General features: G+C 46.1%; 1 protein-coding gene across 9 annotated transcripts in view; it reads left to right on the forward strand.

The window, feature by feature from the left end:
* The window catches only part of RREB1 (ras responsive element binding protein 1), a 145,572-nt gene that overhangs the window by 90,413 nt on the left and 32,773 nt on the right, over positions 1 to 22,386 (forward strand). For 7 of the 9 annotated variants that reach the window (XM_064280217.1, XM_023557665.2, XM_010597562.3 and 4 more), the window contains 2 exons: positions 14,679 to 14,823; positions 15,590 to 15,726. In XM_064280217.1, coding sequence (XP_064136287.1) covers positions 14,679 to 14,823; positions 15,590 to 15,726 — 282 coding nt within the window. Of the gene's footprint in view, positions 1 to 960; positions 4,289 to 14,678; positions 14,824 to 15,258; positions 15,355 to 15,589; positions 15,727 to 22,386 lie in introns of those variants that run through there. The other 2 variants (XM_064280230.1, XM_023557670.2) reach the window with 2 other exon arrangements.

The following is a 22,386-nucleotide window of genomic DNA, read 5'->3' on the forward strand; positions in this document are numbered from 1 at the left end:
TTGCTAGTTTTATGATGGCGGTACTTGGGTATCAATGTAATATTTTTAGTGTATTTAGTACTCTGTATACTGAAATAAGGAGCTCTGTGGTCCAGTGGTTAGAGCTAGGCCGCTAACCTAAGGTCAGCAGTTCACATCCACCAGCCGCTCCTTGGAAACACTCTGGGGCAGTTCTTCTCTGTCCTGTAGGGTTGCTGTGATTTGGAATCGACTCAACAGCAATGGGTTTTTTTAGGTACTGAAATAAGCAAGCAGTAATCTTTATTAGAAGCTATACTTCTGCTATAGTTTATGAAGTGTTTCTTTAACAGGGGTTCAAACTCTTGTTTTTAATCAGAGGAGAAAAATTGTAATCACTGCTGTCAATATTCAGGCACTCTCTTGAGAATCCACGTCACTGAGAGGCTCATGATTTTCCCCCGGAAAGAAAAATTTTGAAATTTCAATCACAACAAAATGTTAGAGTTACAGGTTTTCTCCAATAGCATTGTTAAGCTTTTGCCAAATAATTTCCTATTTAATTATATCTAAAAGCTTTGGTTCTTTTTTTACATCTCATTGGCTGACATTGAAACTTGTCAGCTTGTTATCTTAACTTTGATAGCAGCTTAAATAAAGGCAGCGTCTTGTGGGATGCTTCTGAGTCTGTAGTAGCTCTGTCTTCCTTTCTGGCTGGAGTTGACAAAGGATGCTCCATAGAGCAGTGGGAAGAGCCCCGCTTTCTGCATCTTCGGTGGGGCTGATATTTTACTCACAAAGTTTGTGGTGAGAATTTAGTGATACACCCAAGCCTCTGATTCACACGAGGTGCCATACAAATTTTAGTTCCCTTCCTTTCCCTTCTCCCTTAAGAAATTAAACCCACAAAACCAAGAAAATAGACTCTGTGCCTTAACGACGTGGTGTACTGAGGCATATGTCACAGCTACTCTATAAAACACCGTATGGAACTCTCAGAACCAAAGTCCATACGGTGTTTTATAGAGCAGCTGTGACATACGCCTCAGTTTGCTTTTCTGAGTTGTGCAGATTCGCATGGTTACTTTTTAAATTTGTTTTATTGTGGTAAAAATGTATATAACAAAACATTTGCCATTTCAACTTTTTTTACACGTACAGTCCAGTATCATTACTTACATTCCTCTTGCGGTGCAGACATCACCACTACCCTTTCCCACAGAGCTCTACCACCGTCAGCAGAAACTCAGTACCCTCTAGGCAGAGACTCCCCCTTTCACCCACCCTGCTAACTGCTAATGAGCTTTGGTTTCTATACATTTCTCTACTCTAGATATTTCATATTAGTGGGATCATACACTGTTTGTTCTCCTGGGATGACTTATTTCACTTACCATGTTTTCAAGGTTCATCCACGTGGCAACATGTATCAGAACTTCATTTCTTCTTGTGGCTAAGTTATATTCCATTGTATGTATGGACCACATGTTGCTTCTCCATTCATCTGTTGATAGACATTTAGATTGTTTCCACTTTTTGGCTATTGTGAATAGTGCTGCAATTTTAATGCCTCATTATTATTTGAATACTTTTTATTTTTCTTTTTTGTCTTGCTGGTTCTGTGGGCGTTTTTATTTTTTGCATGTGAATTTGCATTTATGCTCTTATATGAGGTTCTGTAGTCCTTTTTCAGAATTCTTAGTTTGCATCTAGAAACCCGCAAATAGTAGAAAGCTACCACTCTTCTCTGAGCAAAAGGGTAAGTAAGAGTGATTTGTCACAATCTGGTATTTCAAATAAGAATAAAGTATAAGAAACTATCAAAGCTCAAAAGTCGATGGATTTTAATTATTCGATAGTCCCTTTTGCTTTGTGTTTTTTCTTCTTTTCTAATACCCTTTAACAATCAGCATGGCTTATTTTGTTTTTTCCAAAGAATGTTTGGAAAATGTACTTGCGACTGCTGCTTTCTTTTTAATTTGAATTTCTCTCTTAAGGACCGGTTAAAGTTCATTTATGCCAAAGAAGGAGTTCACATCTAGAACTGCCACAGCCCTTTTTCTTCTGTCACTGTTCCTCAGGTTTATGTTCTGGTTCATAATTAAGTACTTTCTTATCATTTGGCCTGTTGGACGCTAACGTTTATAACTTAGGTGTTCTTCCGTGGTTTTTTTTGGAGGCGGTGTTTGCTAGTTTGTTTTTGGAGAACACCCAGATGCAAAAGAAATTGTCTCTTTATTTGAAGTATTTCAGAAGCTCAGTTCTACCAGGTAAAACTGGTGAGTGGCATCAAAATCTGGAGCATTCATGCTTGCCCACACTTGAACAGCCAGGCAATTGTGAGAGTTAGAAATGAGGTCACGGACGGGAAGGGAAGGTATGTGTCTGCTGGGGGTAGGATGAGGCAGAGAGCGCAGGCCCCACTCCGAGCACCGTCCACCCTGTTTTCTCCCGCTGTTCCAGTGTCTGATGACCCGAGGTTCTGAGCAGATCCTGAATGTGTGTCCAGTTCAGTTTTAGGAGAGGAACAAAGCAAAGAGGAGGGACAAGAACCTGACTTCCAGTGTTAGATCGCACACCCAAACCCTGCAGGATACTGGCTCCATCTCTCCCCACCCCCCGCTCCCCCCTCCCCGCACATGGCGGGCTTTATAACGTGCATTTTTCCACCTTTGTTTAAATATCCAACCTGTCCAACCTGTTTGGGCTGAGCAAGCTGGTGCTAGCAAACATCTAAACGTACCCACTCACTGTCAGCTTTTTCCTGATTTGCTAAGGAAGGTGATTAGCAGCAGAATCTGCTTCCCCCACTCCCTATTAATGAGTGGACGAGAAGCATGTGGATTTATGGCGTTGGATCTCCACCTGACCCCCTGTCACGCTTGCACCGTGGGCCTCTCTCCTGGTTCTTTCCGAGCTCCAGGATCCTTACTGGAGAGTTGTTGGCCTTCGGTGCAGAGAGACTTTTGTTTCTTTAAGCCGAAGATCCAGTTGCATAATGGATTCATTGGCGTGTTGGCCCTTAGTTCTTATTCTTCATGCTTATATAACATCACTCACTCAGGAGGAGTCGGACTGTGGCTCCAGCATTATAGGCAGGAAAACCGAGGTCTGAGATGTATGGGATTTGGCCAGGATCTTAAGCACGTCACCAATCGTCATCCATCCGTCCTGCCAGCTCCTGCCTTTCCCTCTCAGTTCCTGTTGATAGAGCAGAGTGGTGCTCCTCCCTTGCATCAGATCATGCTGACTGTACCTGTCACCTCTGGCTGTACCTGTCACCTCTGGCTGTACCTGTCATCTCTGGAAGCGGGCATTGGTGGTTCAATGGTAGGAGTCTCACCTTTCATGTGGGAGACCTGGGTTTGATTCCCGGTCAGTGCACCTCATGTGCAGCCACCACCTGCCTGTCAGTGGAGACTTGGGTGTCGCTATGATGATTCTATGATGATGAACAGGTTTCAGCAGAGCTTCCAGACTAAGATGGACTAGGAAGAAAGGTCTGGTGATCTACTTCTGAAAATCAACCAAAGAAAACCCGGTAGACCTTAGTGGTCCAATCTGGAACCAATCGTGGGGCTGGCTCAGGGATGGGCAGTGTTTCAGTCTTTTGTGCACGTGGTCACCATGTGTCAGAGCCGACTTGAAGGCAGCTAACATCATCTCTGGAGCCCTGGCGGTGCAGTGGTTAAGAGCTATGGCTGCTGACCAAAAAGCTGGCAGTCCGAATCTACCAGGCGCTCCTTGGAAACCCTGCGGGGCAGCTCTCCTCTGTCCTGTGGGTCACTGTGAGTTGGAATTGACTCTGTGCCAACGGGCTTGGTTTGTTTTTTGGAACTTTGTTTCCGAAAAGCAGAGCTCCTGTGGGCATCGTGCTCATCCCATAGACCAATGTACTCCTAGGGAAGGGGCTGTGTTGCCAAGTTGGTTTTGGCAGGTGAGACTTCTCTCTCAAGTCGGGACAACCTGATCTGGTCTCCTTCCTTCTCAGTTATTGTTCACTGGCCCATAAGTAATAGACAGTGGTGTCCCCAAAATGGTGGAGATTTCTTCCCCGCAGTCCCTCACTGTGCATTCCATCTTCCTCTTTGACGTCTTGAATGGTGCCCTAAGCATGTCTTGTTTCTTTTTTGGAAAAGGCTAAACAGTAGCAAACATAGACTTAGCACCACCTCGTTGTGAAGATATGTCACCTCTTCCTCCTCTGCAAAAAGAAGAATGTGAATGTCTAAGTTCTGCAGTCCTTAAGAAACCTAAAGTTAACTCCCCTGCAGGCTGACCTGAGAATTGGTCTTGGTGACGTGAATGCTTCCTTTCTACCAGGAAACATGTAAGTTTTAGGGTAGGCTTGTCTATGTTATTTCCGTCATTGCCATGATGTCTTAGTCATCTAGTGCTGCTATAACAGAAATACCACAAGTGGATGACTTTAACAAACAGAAGGTTATTCTCACAGTCTAGGAGGCTGGAAGTCTGAATTCAGGGTGCCAGCTCCAGGGGAAGGGTTTCTGTCTCTGTTAGCTCTGGAGGAAGGTCCTTGTCATCAGTTTTCCCTTGGTCTGGGAGCATCTCAGCACAGGAACCTCAGGTCCAAAGGACGTGCTCTGCTCCCAGCGCTGCTTTTGTGGTGGTATGAGGTACCCATGTCTCTCTGTTCACTTCTCTTTATATTTCAAAAGTGATTGGCTGAAGACACAACCCAATCTTGTAGATTGAGTCCTGCCTCATTAACATAACTGCCACTAATCCCACGTCATCAACATCATAGAGATAGGATTTACAACACATAGGAAAATCACATCAGATGACAAAATGGTGGATAATCACTCAATACTGGGAATCGTGGCCTAGCCAAGTTGACAGATATTTTTGGGGGACACAATTCAATCCATGACATATGGAAAGGTGTTCTCTGTGATGGAGTGGTGATTCCTTCTCTCAGAGGTGATAACTCTGGGTGTTGAGCCCACTTTGGCAACGTCAGCTTCAATTGGGTCTCTACTACCTCTGACCATAGATACAGGGGTCCCTCCTGGGATAGGGCCAGCTGTGAGTATGGGATTTGGAACTTGGGCTCTGTGGCAAAGTTGAAAAAATAGAGGAATTTTAGCCTGGGCATGGGGCGATTACAACGTGGCAGCTTCCCTGTAATACTCAAGCATTTCCCTATTGGGAAAACAGTAACCTCATACATATTGTTTCTCTGGATTAGGGCAGGAAGGCAGATCTCAGCTCAGCCCAAGTGATCAGGCTTTTTGGGTGAGAGAGAAGTCAACTCATCCAACCTCTGCGGTTCTTGTTTTTTTTTTAAGGTCCTGTCATTTTATGTGGAAATACGTACTACGAGTCTTTGTGGATATTTATAAACAGGTACCAAACAGCCTGATAATGTATGAGAATGTTGTAACAAATGAAAAATTATTTTAGGAAAACAAGGGCAGGCAAAAATAGAAGTACAAGAAAGTTTAGGGCATGCTGATTCAAAACATGGTGGTTAGGAATGGTGTCTAGAATTCAGATTTTTAAGAGGTTGGTATTTATCAACATGGGTTGACTCTCTGCTCCCCCGCCACTGTGTTTGAAAGTTAGAAGAGTCAGAAGGAGCTTTAGAATCAGCAGTGAAGGGCCGTCTGTTTTCTAAAAAAAAACCGCTTGCCGTTGAGTCAATTCCAACTCATGGCAACTGCATGTTTTTCATAGTGGAACTGTACTCCATAGGATTTTCAATGGCTGATTTTTCAGAAGCAGAGCACCAGGCCTTTCTTCTGCCTTTGGGTAAACTCGAACTTCCAACCTTTCAGTTAGCAGCTGAACACGTTAACGGTTCTTACCACTAAGGACTCCGTTTTCTAAATAGGAAGTCAGTAACTAGAGAATGTTGTACCTCAACTCTGCTCTAAAGTCAGTAGCTTCTAGTACCTGTGTGGAGGAAGGAAAAGGGGATGCAGCAACCCAGAGGTTTTCAAACTTCTCCTGCCTGAAGGGTCGCTGGGAGATACGGGGCATTGAACAAAAATAATTCTGTAGGCATCACAGTCCCAGCTCAGTCATCAGTGGGGAAGTGTTTGTACCAAGACTTAACCAGAACCCGGAAAAGTTTTACCCAGGACCAGGGTGGAAAATGGACCGCCTTTTCCAAACTCCGCAAAGGCCCTTGGAGACGGGGGAGGGTAGGAGGAAGAGCGGAAACAGTGGTCCAGCCAGAACTGTAGCCCCTAGGGCTAGAGAGGAGATCTGTGAGCTGAAGGGCAGCAGAGATAGAGAGGCACCCGAAAGCAGTTGTTAATGAGCAACGTGAAACTGACCCCCCAGTACATCCTACTTTGAATTAAGGTTCCTTTAACTTTTAATAAGGAGTCCCTGGGTGGCACAAATGGTAAAGTGCTCGCTACTGACTGAAAGACTGGCAATTTAAGTCTCCTCAGAGGCCCCTCAGAAGAAAGGCCTGATGATCTACTTCTGAAAAACCAGCAATTGAAAACCCTGTGGAGCACAATTGTACTCTGAAACACATAGGGTGGCCATGAGTCAGAATCGACTTGACAGCAATTGGTGATGGTTTTGGTAGCTTTCAGGAAAACGTAGATGTGTCCTGACGGAGAGCCAGCAGAGTGCTCCCCTACCCTATGGAGGACAGCGGTTCTCTGCTCCCTGGACGTGTCTCCCTGACACCTCGGGAAGAGGCGTTTGTGGAGGAAACTGCTGCGTTGGATGTGGTCTTCAGAAACCCCTCCTTCATCTTTTGCCCTTGAGCAGAGTTCGTATGAGTAAACTTGAGTGTTAGGACTCAAGTGCACAGCTTCGCTTTGCCAGTCACGTTTGTCATATTCACCTGTCAGGGAAGATGGCATCTTGTTAGCCCATGGTGGAGTGTCTGCCCAGTGGCACCCCCAGAGCCCTGGGAGCAGACTGGTGAGAGCATTCCCACAGAGACCTGCAGACAGCGGGAAATGCCTTCCTGAGGTTTGCAGCCCCACAGTAGGCTGACTTCTAGACTTTTTTGAGAGTGCTGGCTCTTGGGTCAGCCCAGCTGCTACGCCATCATCAACCCTCCCCACACTCCCTGGCACAGCTGGCGTGACCAGCCTCCTGGATAAACATGACTGAACTAGAACAACACCCGAATTACTAGAAGGTGCTTTTGAGCACGTAGGTGGGGCCACCCTGGGAATGGATGCGTTGCCAGCCACCTCAGCCCCTCTTCACCTCAGCCTTCCTCCCCATCCCCCAGCTGATCACTCTGGACTTCACTGAAATTGCCATCTCCCCACCCTCAAACTTCTCTCCTAAACGTTTGTTAAGAAAATATAGGCCGGCTCTTTCTGGATACTTGCTTTTCTTTGGCCAATTATGTAGGTTGTCAGTGTTTCTTCTTTTCATCTTACTCCCTCTTTGGTTATCACAAGGCTTTTTTGGAAAAGAAATGCGAACACCAGGTAGAGATGGGGACATGTTAGCAGGCAGGTTGCAAAAGCCTGTTGGAAGCTGTCGACTGCAGTCCTGCAGGTCCCGAAGCAGTGCTGAGTGCCACTGTGTATAGCCTGTGTCCTGTGCACTGAAAGCATGGCCCTCCTTATTGCGATGCCACCTGCTCAGGGAATCAGATGGTGCACCTCCTCTTGAGGAAAGCCTGTGCAGAAATTAAGATTTAAAGTTAGCACGTCCTGGAAGAGTCTGGTTTCCACCTGACCTGTAACCTTCAGATGTTAGTCAGGTAGATAAGACCTTGAAGATTTCAGACCAGCCAGGAGGACAGCTGCTACTGGTTACTTGCTGGTTTGGGTCTCAGTTAATTTTTTTTTTAATTTCCCAAAGGATATTGTCCCCAAATTAATTTTAATAATGTAAAGCTTCCCAACTTGTTTCGTTATGGAAACTGACGAGTGACCACTGGTATGTTGAGAGATGGGTCCAGGAGAGGTTTAGTGGTTGCACTGGAAAAATGTTGTCATCCTGGTCAGCCAGTTACCCCAGTCCACGTACAGCGCAAAGATTTGAAGAATTTCACTGTGCTCCAGTGTTCCCAGACTTGAGCGGGCATCAGTCTCCCCCAGAGGGCTTGTGAGAACAAAGATTGCTGGTCCCACCCTGGAGTCTCCGAACCTGCAGGTCTCAGGTGGGACCTGAGAATTTGCAGTTGAAACCGGCTCCCAGGGAATGCTAATGGTGCTGGTCCAAAGAGTAGTTTGAAAATCAGGGCTCTCAGAGAGTGGGCAGCATTATATCCATTGCACAGGTGGGGACACGGAAGCTGAGGTATCCGGAGTAACTGTGGAGTTTCCACAGTTGCCCAGTTACAGAACCAGGACGACGATGGTGGCGGTGTTAGTTGTCGTCGGGTCTGACCCCCAACTCATGGCGGCCTTATGCACAGTAGAAAGAAATGCTGCCCAATCCTATGCCATCGGGACTTGTGGGTCAAGCTGTTAAGATCCATAGGGTTTTCACTGGCTGATTTTTGGAAGTAGACTGCCAGGCCTTTCTTCCTAAGAACCAGTTTACAACGTCTCAAAAGGTTCATGGCTCCAAGACTCCTGTAAAGCCAGCCGAAAACTGCATTGCTGTTCCATGATTTCTGTCTGTCTACTACAGACTGTCTTCCAGATTTGCTTTTCAACCTACCCCAGTTTCCCTTACTACAGACTGTCTTCCAGATTTGCTTTTCAACCTACCCCAGTTTCCCTGCTTGCTTCTCAGAGCAAGCCAGTGTTTGAATGGTTAAGAACTTCCCAAATGTAAATGTCAGCAAAAAGTTCCTTACTTGGAACTAGAAATGAGGATGGTCAGGGAGGTAGGGAAGGGTGTGTTCGAGGAATTTTTTTTTTTTTTTTTTTTCTCCTCTGAATTCCTAGACTGCATTCAGTGTTGTCCAGGGTAAATTTGGTTTACCTCTGATAAATTCAGTGTTGTCTTGATAGCCCAACCCTGGGTAAAGTGGATCTTTTCAAATTTTAGAATAGAAATGATTAAATTTCCAGGAAGAAAACTTGAAATTGAAAATCAACTTTCACCCCAAAATTCAAAGTAGTCTCCTATCAGTGCTAAAAAAGTACTCAGATTTAGATTTCTAGTAATACCTTCCTAGTTTTAAGAAAATGTGTAATGTTCATCACTGTGAAAGCCCCTCGAGTGTTATAAACGAGGGAAAGACTTCTTCACTCAACTGGTAAAGGAGTTCTGATAAAATTCCTCCTTTAGACCACGATGTGGCAGGATTTCCACTGTTGAAGTGTCACGCCTCAAAAGAAAAAGTCAAGAATTCTGTGCAAAAGCAGAAGCGTCATTTGGCTTCACGTTAACTCCCGTCTGCTGTGACTGCAGTATTGTTTTGTCCAGTGTGAACGCAGGCGAACTGCAGTAAGGAAAGAATTGGTACGTCATCTCAGTTTGCGTTGTTGGAGTGTTTTTGGATAAAGACCCTTCGGAATAGCCCTACTTAGTTTTCTGCATTAAATCCTAGTAAGAAAACTGTAAGGTGTCTGGGAAGTTGAGTCCATTTGTTGTGGTGATACCCTGTAACAGATTTTCTCTAGTCCTTGGTTCATTTATTTAGTCATTTGGCAAGTGTGTATTGACCACCTGCTGTGTGCCAACAGGGGCTAGTGCAGAGGACCAGGGAGACAGGATTCCTGCTGTAATGGAACCTAAATTAGATGACGGTGAAGAAACAAGCAAATACACGGACGAGATACTTTAGTTACTGCTGTGTGCCTTGAAGAAATTAAGACAGGGTTTTTTTTTTTTTTTCTTTAATGGGCTTGAGAGCATCTGCATCGTGCGGTATGGGGCCTCAGGGAAGGCCTCTAGAGAGGCGGTGCTTGAGCTAAACCTTGTGTGGTGGGGGGCCAGCAGTCATGGGGTGATCTGGGGCAGAGAGGCAGCAAGGGCACTGACTCTAACACAGCCAAGAGTTTGATGAGTTTGAGAAGCCTAAACAAAACTTGTTAGTGGCCATCGTATGGCTCTGACTCACAGCTACGCTACATACGACAGAACAAACCATTGCCCGGTCCTGCACCATCTTCATAGTCGTTGGTATGCTTAAGTCCATTATTGTGGCCACTGTGTAGTTTGAGTGCCGTCCAACCTAGGGGGCTCATCGTCCAGCACTGCAGTGGACGATATTCTGTTGTGATCCGTGAAGTTTTCATTGGGTGGTTTTCGGAAGTACAGTCTTCCTAGTCTCTCTTAGTCTGTAAACTCTGCTGAAGCCTGTCCTCCATGAGTGACCCTGCTGGTATTTGAAATACTGGTGGCCTAGCTTCCAGCATCACAGCAACATGCAAGCCACCACAGTACGACAAAGTGACAGACAACGGTAGAGTTTGCAAATATCCTTCATGAAATGTTGGAGCCATAACAGAACACCAGTTTGTATGTGGGCTGGGAGCAAAGGGCTCAAGGCTGGGGCTACCACCTCCAGCGGTCATATAAATGGAGCCTGGGTTTTCTCATGCGAGTTTGTATCACATTAAACTCCCAGTTCCTGCCGAGGTTGTTGTCACCTGAAATCCTCCTTACTTCTTCATTCAAGTTGCTGTTCAGCCATGTCTTCTCCATCCAGCAGTTAATTTCTTTTCACTTTCCTGACTACAGGGATTAGAAAGTCTGACAATATGCAATATTGGCGTGGTACAGAAAACTGGTGCTTTCACCCATAGCTGGCAGGAGTGAAAATTTGTAGCAGTCTTTCTGGAAGGCAGCTGAATGCCTGATCGGGCAACATTTAGTTCTCTTGTGCCTTAAGTCGCCATGAGTCGGAGCTGACTCGACAGCAACTAACAACATAACATTTACAAACTGGAGAGTGTTTCAAGGCTAGGAGTGACCAGTATCATTCAACAAACTTGAGAGCAAAATGTTCAGGGGGGCTGGAGCGGTTTGATTTTGGGGAGGAAGAACTCAGGAGAAGTGCAGTAGTAATCTTGGACTGTTTGAAGAGCTGCCATGTGGAAAGAAAGTAGACTGATCGTGTATTGCCCCTGAGGATAGATAGACATTTGAAGGAAGAATGGAATTTTTGACTCAATATAGGGAAGATGGTTTTAACAATTAAAGCTGATGAAAATGGAGAACTCCTTGTATTCAGAGTATTTGAACAGAACTAAAGGACAATCCCTCAGTATGCCATGGAGGGGATTTCCATGCTGAGTCGGGGGTTGGTTAGCTTCTCAGGTTGCTTCCGCGTCTGAGGCACATTGTAATTTATTGATTCTGTGGTACACAAAAGTTAGATGAATTTTCCCTTGCAATAAAACCCAAGAGAAAAGCAAACCTGAACCTTCTAAAGAAGAGAAATATAGTTGTCTGCCCCCAACCCCTTTTCTATTTTGGCCACACTCAGAGGCGAAGGAGCCATCATTGGCCCATTCTGGTGCCTGGCCCACTTCCTGTGAGCATTTGGGGAGGAAATGTGGCCACTTCTGCTGTTGGAGGCCGGGGAGAAGAGAAGGGGCCAAGACAGGGAAGGCACCGAATCACAGATCACCCCAGCTTCAGAAATGGCTGTACTTCCCAGGCTCTGGCTGTTCAGTTGTTGACTGAATTGAGTTCTTCAGTGAGCTTGCTTCTGTTGCTTACCACGTGGCTGAATGGATTTGTCCCTCCTGTGTTTTAACCAACACCCAGAGGTTTAGTCCTAGACTAGAGCACTGCTTATCCTTAGAACCTGGAGCTCCAGCTGGGCTCAGTCAGGGAACTGGAGCAGGTTGACACATTCAGCAACTTTGTACTCGACAACAAAGCCCATTAGATTGCTTTGACCTCATTTTTTCTCCCTCTCTCTCTAGCAGCAGTGCAGTCCCAAGGCAACCCAAGTTCCTCAGACAGGACAGAGGCTCTAGTCCTTGTGCAGGACTAGACATCCGAACTGTTCTATGCCCCTGACCTGCAGGCTCCTCCCCACCTTTGTTTTCCTACTGAAATTTGGGTAGACTTTGGTGGCCAACTGGTCAACCTCAGGGCGCAGTCACTCACATAGGGCAGAGAGGAAGTGTTCAGGGTCAGGTGGATGCCCCAAGATCCCAGCATGTGATTCAGAATGGAGCCCACTGACTTGGCCGGTGGAGTGGTTTGGTGTAGGGCAAAGAGCCGACAGACCTGGGTTCTTTCTAGGCTGTGTTACCTATTAGTTGTGAAGCCTGGGCAGGCCAGCCTCCGGGTCTCCATCGCCTCATCTGCAAAATGAAAAGCCGTCTGTGTGAAGTACCCAATCCATACACTCCCTCAGTGCTGTTCCCTCTCCCTGTTCCTCCCCCACTTGGGGAAACAGCTTCTCTCAAATCCCAAGAACTAAATCATAAAAGCAACATTTTGTATTTTTGTAAATATTTGTATCATATAATTGAAAAGATGTAGCTTGAAATGTACTAGTGAATTGTTTACAAATATCAGTCTCTAATTTCTAATACTCTCATAGATTCTCATAGCCACATGTTCATCTGCACAAATGAAGTTATGAGAATGGTGTTAATTTTTTAGATTAATTCTAATTTATTGAAAGGGTGGGTTTCATTTTAATGTGGCTGATAATTTTGATACTAATTTATAGCCCTTAATATTATCATGAAGCCCTGATGGTACAGTGGTTAAGCACTCAGCTTCTAACCAAAAGATTGCTAGTTCAGATCTACTAGCTGCTCCTTGGATACTCTATGGGGCAGTTATACTCTGTCCTATAGGGTCTCCATGAGTTGGAGCCTGGGTGGCGCAGGTATTTTGTAATGGGCTGCTAACTCAAAGCTGACCATTCGAACCCACCCAGCAGCTCCATAGAAGGCCTGGTGAACTGCTTCCATAAAGATTACAGCCAAGAAAACCCAATGGAACAGCTGTACTCTGGAACACGTGGGGTCACCGTGAGTCTGGGACCAGCTTGATAGCAGCTAACAACAGATACCATACTTTCTCAATTTTTGAATTTTTTTTTTTAATAACATTTCTAAGACTGGGTTGTACCATATAATACATTTCTAAAACTCACCACCTTTTCTGTTTTTCTTCCAAAAGCTGACATTCAGTGAAGGTCTGTCTTAGGTAACAGTCATCTTGGAAGGGAGGAAGTACTTAGAACAAGCCTGTTTGTTTCTGTCAACTTTCTCGAGCCTTACATGACCAAGAACTAAGCAATAAAGCACCCTTCCCTAATAATCTACACAAGGAATTGTTTGGACGTAGACAATGATGGTTGTCTGTGATTACTTTGCACTTCTTCCCACTGGATCTTCCAGCTCAAGTACCCTGGTTCCCCTTGAGAGGACCAAGGCTCAGCCTGGGCCTCATTTCCTGACTCCCATGTCCTCAGAGGTTCGGGCACACCTGTAGCAGTTCTAGCTGGACTGGTTATAGGGCTGTTGTTTAGGTAGGGGGGTAGTATTGGAGGGGTCACTAATGTGGGGACCCATCTACCTTCTAGACTTTGTAGAAGCAGAACAAAAGAGGTTGTGTGGTAGTCTCCAGCACCTTATATCCACAAAGTCATAGAAAAGTCGAGTCCCAAATATCGTAGGGGTCATGTGTGGGAAAGGTGTTACTGTAGCCATCTCATTAAAGGATTGTCCTGAGCAGCAGAGGCATGTTGCTGCCCATGGTTCACAAGCATTTTCATTCTCGGCTCATCTCCCGGGTCCTCTGAAGAAGGCACAGTAAAAAGTGAGCTGAACTTCCTTCTGTGAACAAAAGTGTGGCAGGGTGGGTTATGAAAACAGCTCTTGTTTCCCTTTCCCAAGAAATTTGCAAGTGTGACAGTCGTATGAAATGGGTGTATATGAAAAGCTTCAGCTCCATCTGGTAGAGGTGACTGAGAATCTGATGACGATGGTGGTGATGGTGATTGTCTTAGGAACGCTAAACCATTTAGACATCACAAAGTCAGGACATCGAGACTGACGATCTTTTTGTAATGTCCTTCTTTCTTTTCCTGTATATCTTGGGACTTGTTTTTAGAATGTTTGTTTTAGGACTTGATAAAGTCATTTAAATCAGGCCACTCACAAAACTGTCTTTTTAGAACAGGTGTATGCACACTATGTGTAGACTTTCTTACTCTATGTATATTCATAGTCCTATAGATACCAGAGTTGCAGCATTTAATTTACTCATTACATTGTAGGCTACTTTCAGGATCTGTAAATCCGCCTCATACTGCAAACAGAATGAAAAGACTTTCAGGACATCTCTCTGTCAGCACTTCTCAAATGTGACCCCAAATTTAACTCCAGTGGTGGACAAGAGAGAACACACACCAGAAGATGGGGGTGAATTCTGGAGCAAACACAGACCTTTGCTTGGTTTATGAACTAGGAGAACAGCTTTGGTCCTGGGAATTCTATATTCTGTGGAATTATGCTATACTTTTTTTTTTTTTTTTTAAATATTATGTTTTGCCAGAGTCAGTAGAACAAATGGGTCGTCAGATGGTTTGGTTTCATCTCATTAACGCCAGTTAAGTTTATAAATATCTGTCAACAGACAGCAGAGCGTTGAGCAACATTTTTGGATAGTACTTGCAAGAGCTTTAGGAGAGATTCAAGGAGATTGCGATGTTTTAAAAGAGAGAAGAAACTGTGAATTACAGTTCTCTGTCTCTTAACTGGGTTAAGGAAAATTCAGTGCCAGTGCCTGAATCTAAAATATAAAAAATGTGAAAGATAAATAGATGAACTACTTAAGAGATTTTCGTTAAAACACATTGTGTGTGTGTGTATGCCTGTTCTTTTCAGACATATGAAGATTCACGAGAAGGACCCCAACGGTGCCACATCTGCAGCCCCTCCGTCCCCTCTAAAGCGCAGGCGGCTGGCCTCCAAGAGGAAGCTGAGTCACGATGCTGAGTCTGAGAAGGAAGACCCCTCGCCTGCTAAAAAGGTTCTGTCTGCTCCCAGCACCAGCAAGCCTCGTCACGAGACTTTTGGCAGAATTACCTCTAATCTGTATTTTCATAGTTTGGGGACTTGGCAAAAGTCCACCCTAAGCTTTTAACCTACTTTCCCATACTGTTCTGTGAAATGTCCATGGAGAAAGAGTACCAGTGTGTGCTTCCTCTTTGAGTTACCTCCCTGAGCCCAGTGATGAAGTGAAGAGCTTTTTAAAATTTTCCATGCCTTTTAAGTTGCTTCTTGGACTAGAATGTAAGCTTCGTAAGAGTTAGGAACTCTTTTGCCCTCACTCTTGTACCCCCAATGCCGAGCACATAGTAAACACCAGTTGTCATTGAGTCGACACTGACTCCTGGCCACCCCGTGTGTGTCAGAGTAGAACTGTGTTCCATAGGGTTTTCAATGGCTGATTTTTCAAAAGTAGATCACCAGGCCCTTCTTCCGAGGCACCTCTGCGTGGACTCAAACCGCCAACCTTTCAGTTACCAGCTGAGCACGTTAACCGTTTGCACGGCACATAGTAGGTGCTCCGTAAATCTTTGCTGAACGGGTGAGGGGGTTGAAGGGTGGATGGTCGATAGTGTTCAATGAGTATTTGTTATGTGAATGAGTGACTGGTCGGTAGTGTTCTTAACACCAAGGGGTGAGAAGCACCCTTTCCTTTCTGGTAATGTCTGGACTTAGTGTTGATTTCACTTCTGAAGCAAACCCACGTGGGAGGCCTCCCTGTGACTTTATCTTTTCTTTTCCCTAAGATGGTAGAAGATGGGCAGTCAGGTGACTTGGAGAAGAAGGCTGATGAAGTTTTTCATTGCCCAGTGTGTTTCAAGGAGTTTGTTTGCAAGTATGGGCTGGAGACCCACATGGAGACCCATTCAGACAACCCTCTAAGGTAGGAGAATTCCTGCTTCTTCTGGCTCATGTGTGATATATTCTTATTTTCCATTTCTCTAAACTGGAAATGATCTAACTTTTATATGATGGCATTAAACCAAAAACCAGTTACTGTTGAGTCGATTCTGATTCATGGCAATCCCGTGTGTGTCAAAGTAGAATCATGCTCCATTGGATTTTCAGTAGCTAGTTTTTGAGAAGTAGATTGCCAGACCTTTCTTCCAAGGAGCCTCTGGGTGGACTTGAACTGTCAGCCTTTCAGTTAGCAGCTGAACGCATTAATCATTTGCACCACCCAGGGACTCCTACAGTGAGTCATGGTGGTTTGGTGGTGGAATTCTTACCTTCCACGCGGGAGACTCAGGTTCGATTCCTGGTCAGCACACCGCATGTGCAGCCACTGCCTGTCTGTCAGTGAAGGCACGCGTGTTGCTGATGCTGAGCAGGTTTCAGCAGAGCTTCCAGACCAGGATTAGGAGGGAAGTCCTAGTGATCTACTTCCAAGAATGAGCCAGTGAAAACCCTGTGGATCACGATGGTTTAGTCTGCAGCCAACTCTGAGGATGGTGCAGGACCAGGCAGCGTGTCATTCCGTCGTACATGGGGTCACCGTGTGTTGGGGACTGACTCCATGGCAGCTGACAGTACTGACAATGTGAACTGATCAAGAGAGGAAGGTCTTGTTCTGACCAGGGCGCCAATAAGTGGTCCTGGAGCGAATGGGAGAGAAATGCAGAACAAAACTCAGATTCCTAAAACAGGCCAGACTTATTGGACCAGCAGAGATTAGATGAACCCCTGAGACTACTGCTCTGAGATACTGTTTGAATTTGGAGCTCAACCCACTCCCAGAGGTGACCTTTCAGCCAAATGACAGATTGGCCCATAAAATAAATACTATCACCTGTGACTCTTATGCTCCTCAAAATTATCATCTAGATGAAACCAAATGGTTAACATTTACCCTACACCAAAGGTGAGAAGGCTAGCGGGGACAGGGACGCTAGATTAATGGAAACAGAACAACCAAAATGGAAATAACAAGAATGCTGATACATTGTGAAGAATATAACCAATGTCACTGAACAATACGTACAGAAATTGTTAAATGAGAACCTAATTTCCTATGTAAACTTCCACCAAAAACACATATTTTTTTAAAGCAAATAAATGTACATTTATATATTTTAAGTTAAAATTAAAAAATTGAAACAAAAAAAACAAGAGAGGAAGGTCCTATTTAAGCCAATGACATTAGTAAGGCGTTAAGAATAGTGCACGGTGGGAGCCTGAGAAGTGTCAGAGAGGCGGCTGTGTTCTCAGGGCATTGTTAGGCAGTCCGCTCTGCTTGCGCTTGGCCCTGTGAGGTACCTGAATAGATCGCCAGTGGGCCCTGTGTGCTGCAGGTTCCCTGTCACAAGTGCTTTTGTATAGCAGTCAGGTTTTCTTCCCATAGCTGTGTGTGAGGGTGTGGTAAGGGCTGCCTGTCCCACACCAGGCACAGTGCTGGCACATGGTAAATGTGCTCGTGAGTGTTTGAACTGAGCTGGACTGGGAGCAGAGAGACCTCAGAACACTTAGAGGGAAAAGAGACATCCAGTGGTCTCAGTGCAGCAGTGGTAGCTGGTTGGCTTACCGCTCCAGGTTCAGCGTCCAGTCTGTTCTGGTTCCAGCTGCTGACCCTAGCCTCACCAGGCAGAAGACAAAGATGCCAGTTAACTATTTTCCAGCCCAGTTTAGGGAATCTCATCATTATTTCTCTACCTTCTCCTAGAACTTTTTCATCAGGCAAAAAGTTCTGTGTTCTTAATGAACAGATGGATTTAGAGCCTTTTCTTAGGGAATTGCTACTTGTTAAAATGTTACTACCATACTTTTAAAGAGTTGAGAAGAACGAAGAACGTCTGAGAGACTTCAAAGTAGCATACCGTGAAAGTCACAGCTTAGGGCTCATTAAAGAGCAGAGGTGAGTATATGTATGTAGTTGTAGCTTTGTGTTTTAGAAGGCAGCTTGGGAGTGTAAGAATTTGGGCATCTGTTGGCCTGAATCCCCAGATTTCATTCTTCAGGACGTGTGTTTAGTTGTGACTTAGGCGTAAGAAGGCCTGAGCAAACTGAAGACTTTTTTGTTGGTGGAGGGAAGCCTAGTTGTATAGTAATTCAAAACCATGTCACATATCCTCAATCACATTAGCTTGACATTCTTCAATTGGGGAAGCAATTTATGAAGAGTCTAAACCACCGAGTGAGTGAAGTGCTATAAAGTGTCTTTATGTAACTCCCTAGTCTCAGGAAATTGCACCATGTGCTGGTTGTCAGGACACCAGGGTCCTAATAGTTCTCTAGGCAGAGGACCTGAGCAAGCAGAGGCGACACTCCAGATGAGCCTCACATAGGGAACTGTGGGCAGAGGCAGGGACAGCCCATGAGACCCCAACTCCTTTCCATACAGCGCCGTCACCCAGAATGGTAGGCACACCCCTTGTCTCTCTCCTTCACCAGGTATTTTATCTCATTTGTTACTTTATTTTGTGATCAGAAGTCATCCTAGGAATGACCCACTTGCCCCCTTCTAAAGAATCCTTTTTTCACAGGAAAAACCTGGCTGTCATGAGAGATTTCTGGGCAGCTCCAGCCTGCAGAGCACAGTGCATAACAGTGATAGGAGAGGTGTGTCCTCCGTAATGCTGGTTTGGTCAAGGGTGTGGTTTCTCCTGGGCCTTCCTGACCGGAGCCCTGCTCCAGGGAAAGGTGATGCAATAAAGTGCTCAGCTATTAACTGAAAGGTTGGCAGTTTGAGTCTACCCAGAGGTTCCTCAGAAGAAAAGCCTGGCAGTCTACTTGGGGGAAAATCTGTGGAGCACAGGTCTACTGTGACACACATAGGGTCACCATGATTCAGAGTCTGCTGGAAGGGAGAGGCAGGGGTTTCCTAATCTGAGAGGAGGAAGGTAGGAACGCATCTGGACGCTGTCTCCCATGCACACGCAGAGCAGCCCCAGCGGATAAGTAATTCACTGCATTGGGTTTGTGATGTTGAACCTCAAGCTCTGCCTGTCCTGCTAACAGGGTAGAGCATTGTTGTTACCTAGTCAATAATAACACCCTTTGTTTGGTCAGGGATGAATGGAGAAGTTTTGTAGCCTTTCCGGGAGCCAACTCCTCTGGGCAGCCGTTCATTCCCGTGACCTCCCTGGACACCCCGAGTGCCCGGCGGTGCCACGTATAGAAGCAGGTCACCTCACGTGTGGGATGGGATGGAAGGCCATCCATCCACCCTGCTTTGTCTGGTAACCCTAGCTGGGTGGGGTGGGGCTTAGGCCTGGAGACCAAAAGGAGCTGATTACAGAACAGAGTTAATTCCTCTTTCCCCTAACTGCCCACATAATACCCTGCTTTAAGAGGATGCCTTGGGGGCAGGCAGGAGCCAGGAGGACCTAACCAGGCAGTGAACTGTGACAGAAGCTGGTCGGGAGAGAGAGACTGCTAACCCAGAGCTAAAATAGGCACCAACTCCATTTTCAAACCCCAGAAGGCATCAGAACCATGGAGGGATGCTACCAGCTCAGACAGAAAGTTTATAACTCAAAACAGCTGTTGGTTTCTCGCTCTCCTCCCCTACCCCACTCCCCAAGTTGGCAAGGTGCCCATTGTGCCTTCGTGAAAGCGCTGGGAGCCCAAACTCATCAAAATGCCGAGTCGATTTTCCTCCACTTCCCGTGTGTTTCACATGAACCAAGTGTTCGTGTAGAACCAAAAGGAAGACCCGGAGCCACTTGTAACCATTCTGGCCCTCGGTGTTGATTATGGCTGGTGCCCAGCCATGACCAGCAATAAATCCTCATTCTGTCCAGCACCCCCAGCAGAGAGAAGAGAAGGCAGCAAGGAGAGAGACCAGAGCTTGCTGGGAGCTGGCATTTGGAATCTGAGGCTAGCGGACAAAGTGTTCAGGGAGCAAGGGGATGGAAAGAGGACACCCCTGTGTGAGGATGCTGCATGGTGTTGGATATCTTGCTCGGTTATAAGAATAGAACAGAGTGACAGTTTGTAGCTTCTGTGAAGAAGTTAGATGGGAGGGAAGTCCAGGTCAGCGGTGCCCAATGGAAATAGAATGTGAGCCACAGGTATTATTTTAAAAAGAAACAGGTGACATTAATAATAATTTATTGACTGTATCAGTATACCCCCAAGTAGAATTTCAACATGTCAATATAAAAATTACTAATGGTATATTTTATATTCTTCTGCTAAGTCTGAGAACCGGAGTGTGTGTAAGAATTACAGGACATCTCAATTCAAACCAGTCACATTACGAGTGCTCATAGCCACCCGGTGCAGGCCTAGGACAAGCCCACCCATGTCTGGGAGAGCCCAGCTGTGAAACAGGAGGTGCCTGGCCTCCTGTTGGAAAGACTTGCCTCAGGCTGACCTAGGGGTGGGTCAGAAGATGGTCTGGGGGCTGACCCCTGAGGTCTCCCTGTGTCTCTGTGGCTGCTGCTGAGGGTGGCATTTGGCAAAAGTAGATTTTTCAGAAGTAAAGTGAATTTTGGTATAATTTTAAATGGCTTCTTGATTAAAGGAGGTCAGGTAAATAATTTTTAAAATCATTCCAGTCAAGATGTATTCAGCAGATCGTTGGGTGCTTATTGTGTGTTGGGCACTTTACCAGACTTGAGAACAGTGTTCAAGAGAGGCCCCCCCTCAGGGAGCTACAGGCTAGTCAGAAAACAGAGGGAAAGAGGTAAATTCAGGGTGGGAGAGTAGACCTTTGTCCTCTTGTCCAGGGAGAGAGAGCTTGTTATCTGGTCGGGGTAAAGCTTTTCTTGTGGTGTTTTGCCTCAGATGGTGTAGCACTTCCCTGTGCTTCCCCTGGATTGAGACCTTCCTCAAACTCTTGATCTTGGTTGTCTCTGAGGGGCTTTAAAGCGATGTCCTAAATCTAGCTCAGGATTAGCATGCGGGGAACCCCAGGGAGGCTCTGACAGGCACACAGGCCTGGGGGAGGGCATTGTCTCAGGAGGGTCTGAGAGCAGTCCCCCAGGTTGGAGGTGCCTTGACCATCTCTTCAGGATTCTCCAGCGTTCCGAGGAACGTTCAGTGCCCTTCACTGCTACCCGCCCCCCACACACACACCCATCACCTGCAGAGACCTAGGACCGATGAACGTGGCATCGGTCTCACACGTGTTAAATGCTGTCCTAAAAATTGAAAAAATGTGTCACACAGTATCCTCCAGCCTCTTGTATTTGTGAGTCCTGGGGGCTGAGGGGGGAGGGGAAGGTATGGACATTGGAGGTGTCCTCTACGCTGCCCAAGGGCAAGGACTGGCTGGCCCGGGCTCTGCACACGCCCCGCGTCAGCCCTCTGAGAAGTCAGCCCAGCTTTTGCCCGGCATTTCAGTCCAGGCTGGTTTGGTTGAACAGCCTGAGGAGGGTGGTGGGACTCAGTGTACAGCCTGGGTGGATTCCTGTGCTCTGGGGAGGGGCGGCGCCGCCTGCCCGAGAAGCCAGGGAGCTGTCACTGTGCCCTCGCTGTTTCTCCCAGCAACTGGGAGAGATTAGTGCAGCTGTTTGATGTCAGTTCTCAGGCCTGGGATGGGTAAGGGAGAGGGCTGGGGGAGGGGAGGAATGTCTGAGCCCGGGTGGGGCTCCCTGCAGGAGAAGCTGTTTGCTCTCACTCCTCCTTGCCTCTGGAGACAGAGAAGGAAAAAAGGAAGCGTGAAATCCCTTTTAAAAAGGAATGTCAGTCTCTACATTAAAAAACTGTAAGGAGCAAGAAATTAAGTGTCCCCAGGAAGTGGCCAGGGCATGCTGCAGCTGTGTCCCAAGGTGGGGGCATTTTCTGAGGACAGGGCAGGGAGCCTGGGCCAGAGCTTTAGGAAGTGCTCTCAGTGCAGCCACCTTCTGTTCAGGCTTTAAGAACATGACCTGGTGCTTGGAGGAGTAGGGGTATCTGCAAATAAGTGTCCTCCCAACTTCTTGGCCCTAAGCCATCCCAGACCTGGCTCCTGGTATCTCCTAGGCCTCAGGCGAGTTGAGGTTTTCTTATCTGCAGAGTAGACTTTAGGACTGTTGTGAGGATTAAGAAATCCCTGGGTGGGCTCTTGGATACTAACCAAAAGGTTGGTCTTGGAACCCACCCAGAGATGCCTCAGAAGAAAGGCCTGGCAGTCTGCTTCCAAAAGGTCACAGCCGCTGACACACAACCCTGTGGAGCAGCTCTGCTCTGACATACACACAGTCGCCATGAGTGGTGAGGATTGAGGAAGAAAATCCACAGACTGATACCACAATCCTTGGTCTATAATAAATAGCACGTGAACAGTTACTTCCAGTGCTGCTGTTTAGAAAGTGTGTCTTTTTTTTAAAGTTTGAAAGCTTCCAATATTTACAGTTCTGGTTTTGTGCCACTGCTGGAGTGTCCCATTCCAGTGAAGTTGAGAAGGAGTCAAATTCCAGGATTTCCCTGCAGGAACAGAGGAACTATCAAAACTATCAGCTGGACAGAAAACATGAAAGCAATTTGTCCTTTATTCCTTATTGTTATTTTAAAGAGTCTACTTTTGCTTTTATAAAGGTTGGGAAACTGAGCAGCTATTTAAATTTGGTTTGAGTCCTACCTACCAGATTTTATAATCCAGCTGCATTGAAAGCCAGGT

Source organism: Loxodonta africana, chromosome 1 (genome assembly GCF_030014295.1).
Source record: "Loxodonta africana isolate mLoxAfr1 chromosome 1, mLoxAfr1.hap2, whole genome shotgun sequence".
NCBI lineage: Eukaryota > Metazoa > Chordata > Mammalia > Proboscidea > Elephantidae > Loxodonta > Loxodonta africana.